The sequence below is a fragment of the Limulus polyphemus genome, unplaced genomic scaffold (assembly GCF_000517525.1).
Source record: "Limulus polyphemus unplaced genomic scaffold, Limulus_polyphemus-2.1.2 Scaffold7237, whole genome shotgun sequence".
NCBI lineage: Eukaryota > Metazoa > Arthropoda > Merostomata > Xiphosura > Limulidae > Limulus > Limulus polyphemus.
The window spans coordinates 33,055-42,607 of NW_013672847.1; the positions used below are offsets into that span (position 1 = coordinate 33,055).

Sequence of the window (9,553 nt, forward strand, 5' to 3'; positions counted from 1 at the left end):
CTTAGGTGCCTACTGTTCGCTTGACTCAATTATCTCTCTCTATCTCCGGCTTATATACTAAAAAAGAGGGCATCTAGGAAACGCTGGGACATTCGTGAGGTTGCCCGATAAGTCATGATCCTTCTAGAAACTCCAGCGTGCATGCTCCCAGCGTCACATGACTTCTGCTGACATAACAATAGAATTATAGAATGTTAGTTATTTTAGATTGTTAGTTAGAATTATGTGCATGTTAGTAAACTGTTAAATTGCATGCTGATATGAAGCTGGAGAACCCTGATTTAAGCACAATGGACTGTCTGCACTGTCCACTCACAAGTTTTTATAATTACTAACGTAGTCTTCTCCCATTGATGCTGTGGTCACTTGACTCACTTAAGGATTAAAAAAAAAGAAGACTACCTTACTGGGTCTTCTGAATGATGGGTCAAGTTAATTAAAGTTAAAAACTATATTAAAAATAAACAATTTAGTGTAAAAATAAATAAATAATTAGATGTTGATAAAAATCACAAAGTTAATTCTGATATGTATGCTTTAAATATAACTGATAATAATTAAAGTCCATTAAATATAACTGATAATAATTAAAGTTCAGTTGGTGTTCAAGTAAGTGATGATGTAAATAGCACCTTGACCACTACTACATAATGTATTCCAGCTGGCCTGATGAGCCCTGCTATTGGGCAAAAGACCTTGTCAGCACTTTATACAGCAGACATAGCGTGGTGAGCACTGTATACAGTAGACATAGTGTGGTGAGCACTGTATACAGTAGACATAGTGTGGTCAGCACTCTATATGGGAGACATAATATGGTCAGCACTCTAAAGGGCAGACATAGTGTGGTCAGCACTGTATATAACAGACAGTGTGATCAGCACTGTATACGACAGACAGTGTAGTCAGCACTGTATACGGCAGACATATTGTGGTCAGTACTATATATGGCAGACAGTGTGGTCAGCACCGTATACAGCAGACATAGTGTAGTCAGCACTCTATACGGGAGACTTAATATGGTCAGCACTCTATACGGCAGACAGTGTGGTAAGCACTGTATACAGTAGACATACTGTGGTCAGCACTGTATACGGCAGACATATTGTGGTCAGCACTATATATGGCAGACAGTTTGGTCAGCATCGTATACAGCAGACATAGTGTGGTCAGCACTCTATATGGCAGATATAGTGTGGTCAGCACTCTATACAGGAGACAGTGTGGTCAGTACTCTATATGGCAGACATAGTTAATTTCACTCATAATTTCTTCTAATTATTAACCTAAACAACATTACGGCTGTTACAAAGCTCTCTTAGCATACCACTTGTTTATAGAAAACTATCTTTAATGACAAACTGTTTCAATTTCCAGGCACAGAAATGTTGCATGCTGGGCCTTTTTCTAATAGGGATATGATAATCAGTGCATATTTTCTGAATTACAAACTGCTAATCTGAAGTTATTTTCATTAAACCTTAATATTAAATGCAAAATGATGAAAACCACATCTATATGCATATACAACTTACATTCTGTACACCTAAAGACTTCCAAGCACCAAAACAGAAAAGTCCAAACCCACATACAGCATATAAGGTACCCCAGCCCAAAGCACGAATAGCCAAACTTCCCCCACTCTCTGGGGCTTCCTTGCTTCCAATGAGGCCCTAGAAATAAGAATAAACTGTGGAACTAAGAATACAACCTTGTCAATAATATCCATCAGACACAAAAGTAAAAAACCAAATTGATAAGACAAAAAAATAAATGTAGATTCTTATTCTTAAGCTATCAGCTTTTGTCCTCTGATACAGCTTTACACAGAAAAAAATGTTAATCTTCTTGAAACACTTCTGATTCACATGTGTGATTAATTGCAACAGAAAGTTATGATAACAGGGAATTGGACTTAAATTTCAACAAGAAATTACACTACAAAAAACCTAAATAAACAATTACATAATTACGTACAAGTAAATGTATCAAAATCAAGTGATTTCTTTCAGACCTTTTTAAACTGTAACAAGAAATCGAGCAATTCAGTAAAATCTATGTAATTTAAAAACCTGAGATTTGTATTCACATATAACAAATGTACAGATTGGCATAATAAACAGATGAAAGATGTTAAGGTTTGTCAGCCAATTAGCTAGCTTCTAATGAGTGTACCTCAACATGTAGTTGGTGCAGCAGGAAAAAAACTAGCACTTTATTAATAGTTGTTGTTCTATTTTCAAAAGAAGGGAAATTCTACTAACAATATAAAGATAACTTGTAAAAGATGTCTAAATAACGATGCCTGCTATGGAAAATATACAAGCATGTCATGAAGAAAAGTGAAGTTTTACAAGCCCCATTAACTAATCAAGTCATTACAAGCCCAATTAACTAATCAAGCCATTACAACAACCCCAGTTAACTAATCAAGCCTTTAAAACAAGCCCCGTTAACTAATCAAGCCATTACAACAAGCCCTGTTAACTAACCAAGCCATTACAACAAGCCCTGTTAACTAACCAAGCCATTACAACAAGCCCTGTTAACTAACCAAGTCATTACAACAACCCCAATTAACTAATCAAGTCATTACAAGCCCAATTAACTAATCAAGCCATTACAACAACCCCAGTTAACTAATCAAGCCTTTAAAACAAGCCCCGTTAACTAATCAAGCCATTACAACAACCCCAATTAACTAATCAAGCCATTACAAGAAGCCCCGTTAATTAATCAAGCTATTACAAGAAGCCTCTTTAACTACTTACTTTTGTGAAAAAAGATGGGTCTTTTCTTTTAGCCATGGCCAGAGTCATCCCAAACCCAAACACTAGAGAGGCACCTGCTACTCCAGCCAGAAAAGCTCCACCTATAATTATTTGAAGATAACATAAAATGTAAGATAATAATAATAAAAACTTCACATTTCGATAATTAAAGTTTTTCAACCATGCCCGTAAAAGAATTAGAAAAATTAGACCAAAATTAACACTGTTTGCTATTTATGAGAGCAAATTCTACAGCCATTACATTCAGCTGTTCTGTGAATAAAAAAAATAATAATAATTAGTTTATTTTAAAAACAAGTTTATATGCCTTGTGCTTTTCTTCATTGTCGAATCAAAATATAATAAATGCGACAAATTTCAAAAGCATAAACTTTTTCACTAAATAATGACATGTCATATAAAACCATAAAATATCATTATTTTGTCTAGTAATCTGACAACATTACATTTGTTTTCCACCCTTCTCATAATTATGTATGCAGTTTGGTCTAGCTGTAAGTTTAGGAAATAAATTGTTCTTTTTATACTTCTGTATTATTTAAGACAACAAACATTTATATCATTACATGAAATATATCACATTGCATAAATAAATTTCAGAATGTAAAAATGATAAAGAGAGATTTAAACATTCCATGAACTGCAAGACTCGGCATGTCTAATCTTAGTTTGCTCATTTTGTTTCAGAAATTTGTGGAAACCTACACATAGCCATCCCTAATTTTTCAGTTACAGATAAGAGGGAAGGCAGCCAGCTAATCAACAGAACCTACCATCAACTTTGTGCTATTCTTGTCTGATCAAATAGTGTAGTGCATTTTTGTAGCTATGGGTTACAAACAATGAATCCTTATATATTCACAGTATAAGCATGCTGACCACTAGAACTAGCTCAGCCACTTAGGGCTATTTATTAGAAAAGGGATCTGCATCATGCATGGCATTTATTTTGTTGCCTTTACAAGAATAGCAGTGGGGGGTAAGATTGTAATGGTTGTTATACTTGGAAAAAATGTGAAGGGTTTTAAAATACCCCTGGTGATCACAGTTGTAAGATCTTCATTATAGTAGAAGTGTACAATTTAAAGAACATTTCACCGATACTATTTACAGCAGATCTAAACTTGATAAATACTATCAGTTACAGCTTCAACTGTTTAAAATTCCTTTCTGTTACTGTTCTACTGAAAAAAGAAACTAACTAAAAATTCTAAATAACAACACAATAACTTTTTAGATCTTTATTCACCAAGTTTAATGTTATCACTAACCTCCCCTTCACTTACTGTGTGTAATCCACAGACATGTTTTTTTGTGTGTTTTTTAATTTAAAATACATTCATTATCACTCTACACATCTTCTGTGGAAGATTGAATGGTTTTCTATTTTGATATTCCACAGTAAGATTTTACTAATATATTGAGTTGGGGTTCAGTATTTACAACAAACAAATTAGAAGAGTATGTGGTTTTTTTACTATTAAAAACAAAATTACTGTATTGAAATATATCAAGCTGAAAATACGCTGTTAGAAATATACACTCGTAATCAAGAACTAATGGTTTATTAGCCAATTTCCTATGCATTTTAAATATTTTTTATTTTATGATTATATACATAGTTACAATTTAACTATGTTTATTGTGTAAGTTATGTTGTTCAGCTGTCTTACTGAATATCAAGGTTACAATTCGGCAGTATCTTTACTCTAACTTAACAGTGTATTTATTGTGTCAGCTTTGATGTTGAGCTTTCTTATTATTACTACAATTACAATTTAATGGTATGTTTATCCTGCCTCTTCTGATGACAGTTTTTTTACCAACAGTCTTCTTAATAAGACCTGGCAGAATTGTTCATCTTGTATAATAGACCCTAGGACTAATATTATGCCAAACCACAGTTTTCAACAACTCATGGAATCACTTGAAAGATGGTGATAGAATAGAGTCAAACACACTCCAAATCCTTCGTTTTAATGAGAAAATTTTCTGAAGGAATGCTCTGGATCACCGATATTAGCATGCTATAATAATACTTTTGTTAGGTTTAGCAACTCTGAAAACGCATCTCAGTTCCTACAGTCTGAGCCGATTACTAACTTCACACACATAGCAACAATGGCACTTTAAAATGTGAAATTTATTAGAAACATATTATTTAAGTCTTCATTTTAATTGTCAGTTTTATAAGAGTATATTCTATGGAGGATTTGGTTATATACTTGTACATCATATTTATCAGATAGAATATAAATATCAGAAGTTTTATTTGTAAGAGTAAACATACACAGTAAAGTAACAAAAGTAGCAGTTAATATGATAAATATAATGTCCACTTATCAAGTTACTATTAAAAAGTCACTAGTTTATTACATTATACAGTTTTATATCTGTTGATGATAATTACAAACACTCAAAATATAATTTAGAATAAGAATCATCACCTGAAACATTGAATCATAAAGTGATATATTGTGATTATATTTAGTCATAATGTTGAGTACATGGGCCTTTACAAAACATTTTTATAACCACCATACTATACAGTCACTAATTAATCAACCAAGTGCAGAATCATAATCAGCTTTTAATAAATATCAGAAAAAGTATCTGTTTAATTATCATTTTCTAAATCATCTTTTGTTTTCAACAGAATGTCAGTGATAAAAAACATTTCTCCATTCTTCACAACAGTTTTTTTCTTAGATATACTAAACCATGAAAACATACAAGTAGAAGTTACATTAAGTTTATTGGAATGACCATAAGCTAATGGTCATGTAACCTCCTAAAAAAAACAAAAGAGAAACATAGTTAACTTACATTTAAGGCAGATTCAGGCGGCTGTGGTGTTCATTTGTTATTAAAACTGAAATTTGATTGTACAAAATCAAGAAATACCTCTAAGTATTGTTATGACAGTGGAAGTCACGTGACGCTGGTAACACGTCATGAGATTCTCGAAGGATCTTGACTTTTCCTGGCAACTCTAGTCTTTTTTAGGCACTCTCTTTTTTTTTTTGTATATAAGCCCGGCAAATAAAGCGGAGATATAATAGCAGATACATAGATATAGAGACAGATAACCGAGTCAATATAAAGTGTGTGTTTTGTTATTGAGATTGTAAACGTATTGACTGTGGAAATTCTGTGTATTACAAAGTTTGTAACGAGAAAGAATAAACTAGTTTTAATTAAAAAAGGACTTGTATCGCTGAAGTTTCTCGGAGAGAATTTTTAGAGGAAATTAACAAACGACCAGAGACGTAACAGTATTTAGTCTGAAGTTATACTGACTCTCACATTAAAATTATAAATCAAGACTTATCACTTTACCAGTATAACAATAATGACTAGATTGTAGGGGAGAGCAAGTGGCTTCTGGGATTAAGGGGGTCTCCCAACTAACAGAATAATAATACAAAAATTACCCAAAAAATGGATGTCTCATTTAAAAAACAAATGTTTGCAACTGTGTCTCTACGACAACAGTCATTTCATATATACTTATTATTTTGTAATTTTCTGCCAACATGTTCTTACATCTTGCAACAAAATCTAACAAAAAAAGTGTTTTCATTATTTTATACTTATTATAAACATTAGAGTTAGTACTTTATACATTATCTACCTATTGTTTGTTTGCTCAAACTATAGTGACTAAAGAATACTGAACTGAATTTATGGTCCCATGGTGGGACAACAGTAAGTTTATGGGCTAGCAATGCTAAAAATCTGGGGTTTGATTTTCTGCAAGAGATAAAGTGTAGATAAGCAATTGTATCACTAGAAAAACAACAGCAGCAATATATGTATACGAAGCTCAGAACTCAATTGTATCACTAGAAAAACAACAACAGCAATATATGTATGAAACTGAGAACTCAATTGTGTCACTAGAAAAACAACAACAGCAATATATGTATGAAACTGAGAACTCAATTGTATCACTAGAAAAACAACAACAGCAATATATGTATGAAACTCAGAACTCAATTGTGTCACTCTGCTCTAGAAAAACAGCAACATATGTACGAAGCTCAGAACTCAATTGTGTCAATCTGCTCTAGAAAAACAGCAACATATGTACGAAGCTCAGAACTCAATTGTGTCAATCTGCACTATGAAAACAACAGCAGAAACATATGTACGAAGCTCAGAACTCAATTGTCATTCTGCACTAGGATAACAACAACAGCAACATGTATATGAAGCTCAGTTCTAAGGTACCTCCCCCCATAACCCCCCCCCCCCTATCTCAAATTCTTAATACAGCCCTGATAGCAATATACAAAATAATAAAAAATCATGAAATAATTTGCCATAAGTGTGTCACGTAATTGGCCCTAATCTCCTACTTTACTTGGAAGAAAGATAGTTTGACTTCTGACATTGACTTATATCTGCATGAACATCTAATACCCAAGGCTTATCCTGCAGAAACATTTGGCCTCAAAGAAACAAGATAACAATGAGATTTCTTTATGGCTTTAACTCCCAGCCAGACTCAAGAATTTCAACTTAAGAAAGTTTAACAACAAAAATATATATACATGTAACATGATCACTTTTGTTTTACCTCGATGTTAATTATTCAATTTTAACATGAAAAGTGTTTGTATGGATGTCTATCCTAAGTTACTGTTATACAAACCGTATAAAATGAAGTCCTGATCATTTTAAATACATCTGCCATAAATATTGATTTTTTATTTAGTTATATCATAAAGATGTTTAGTATTTTGTATGGCAAGACTAGTTTTTCTTTAGGAATACAAGAAGAAAAATTTCAGTTTTTCTGTTATTAAGTTTACTCCCATAGGGTCGACAATTGTGTATTTCATTACTATATAACATAGGGTACTTACCTATAATTTTTTCTTTCTTCTTGTCACTCTCCATCTTTCCTGTTGACAAGCAATATATTTACACTTAACAATTTCTACCAATAGTAACCAGGTTTATATATTTCTTCCAATTAAACAAATCAATATCACACATTAAATCTACAGAAAGGTGTGTCATTTCCAAAGACAGTTAACTTTACATTTAATACTTCATATATAATTCTTCAAATTACAGGAACTTTAAATTATAAACAATTTTATCATATTTCTTATACTGTAGTAAGGATTCCTGTATAAACTTAGTTTGTGACATCAAGAAAAGTACAAAGTTTTTGCAATGCATTTTACTTTGATTATAAAAACATGAATATAATTATTACATGTGATCAGCCATCATCTATTTTCAGAACAAGTGCCACAAACTAAATTAAATGGTCTACATAAAATTACACTTTTATATTTTCTCTAGTCTCTTACACTTAAAGTCTATAGTGACACTGAATGAACGTAATTTTTGCACTAGACATGTCAATATTTTTATCTTTGTCCTGAGCCTGAGGTAATGTATTGTAACCTACTTTTATGTAAAAAAATAATAATTGATAGTAATAATCTTATTATTATTAGCATAGCAAAAAACTATTTCCATAAACTGATAAACTATATTAACAATGCAAGTGAATAACGTAACCTCATTTGTTACACTTATTAAGTTAGAAAATTAACTGAGATGGAGGACGTTATCCTTAACTCAGAGACAGAGATGGACTACGTTGTAAGACTTGGAGAGTAATTTACGTATCGATAATATTATCAGGTAATACATACGTACTCCGACTGTACGAATATTAGAAATAATACTAATACTGACGCACTAAGTAGGATGAAATCAAATGCATGGTGAGTTTTTTTTTCTAAAAGTTTTGCCTTTTCCCACGTGCTGGAAAGTAAATAAAATATAGCTCTAATTTATTCCTACGTCACAGTGTCAGCTATAATCTAACACTAAAAATGTATTTTTAAAAAATCGTGACATAGCTATGGCAAAACACACAAAATTTATTCCTTCTGATTCCAGGGTGAAAATATATAACAAGCCATCTTATAATGTTAACAAATAATATGTGAAATGATGTATATTTAATTAATTACAGCTAAGTTATTTTTGACAAATTTGTTAAAGTTGCAGGTTACAGTCTTGTAAAAAACTGCACAACTTAATAGTCGAATACTAAAAATGGCTTTTATAAAAGAATTAGTTTTACTACTGAACTGTTTCAAACAATAAGAATCAAGCGGAACACATTACGAGACCATCAAATCAATATTTCGCAAAGCCTTGTAAGAGTTGCAAAACAGGCTATGTTATCTATAGTCCTCCCGTAGGACAGAGATTGTTTGTTTGTTTTGAATTTCGCGCAAAGCTACTCGAGGGCTATCTGCGCTAGCCGTCCCTAATTTAGCAGTGTAAGACTAGAGGGAAGGCAGCTAGTCATCCCCACCCACCGCCAACTCTTGGGCTACTCTTTTACCAACGAATAGTGGGATTGACCGTCACATTATAACGCCCCCACGGCTGAAAGGGCGAGCATGTTTAGTGTGACGGGGATTCGAACCCGCGACCCTCAGATTGCGAGTCGAAGGACAGAGATAATTCTAAAGACTTACAAAGCTAACGGTCGGGGCTCAGTTTGTTATGTTACGATAGTGGGGGTCACGTGACGCGTATTCTAGAAGATTCGCTAGTGTGTTACGACAGCGGGGTCACGTGACGGATATTCTAGAAGTTTCGCTAGTGTGGTGCGACAGCGGGAGTCAATTGACGCTGGTAGCACGTGTTGAGAGTCTTAGAAGTTTCTAGAACAGGCAGTATTGTCGTATATAAGTGCGCTAGACAGTGAGAGAGACAGG

General features: G+C 33.0%; 1 protein-coding gene across 11 annotated transcripts in view; it reads right to left on the reverse strand.

The window, feature by feature from the left end:
• The window catches only part of LOC106474450 (transmembrane protein 242-like), an 11,002-nt gene extending 2,324 nt beyond the window's left edge, over positions 1 to 8,678 (reverse strand). Inside the window, exons 1-4 of one of the 11 annotated variants that reach the window (XM_022402754.1) lie at positions 8,475 to 8,678; positions 7,672 to 7,702; positions 2,772 to 2,880; positions 1,536 to 1,673 (exon numbers count right to left, since the gene is read on the reverse strand). In XM_022402754.1, coding sequence (XP_022258462.1) covers positions 1,536 to 1,673; positions 2,772 to 2,880; positions 7,672 to 7,697 — 273 coding nt within the window. In that variant the 5' untranslated portion in view covers positions 7,698 to 7,702; positions 8,475 to 8,678. Of the gene's footprint in view, positions 1 to 1,535; positions 1,674 to 2,771; positions 2,881 to 7,663; positions 7,703 to 8,022; positions 8,306 to 8,333; positions 8,430 to 8,474 lie in introns of those variants that run through there. The other 10 variants (XM_013935144.2, XM_022402748.1, XM_022402752.1 and 7 more) reach the window with 10 other exon arrangements.
• Positions 8,679 to 9,553: the final 875 nt, after the last annotated feature.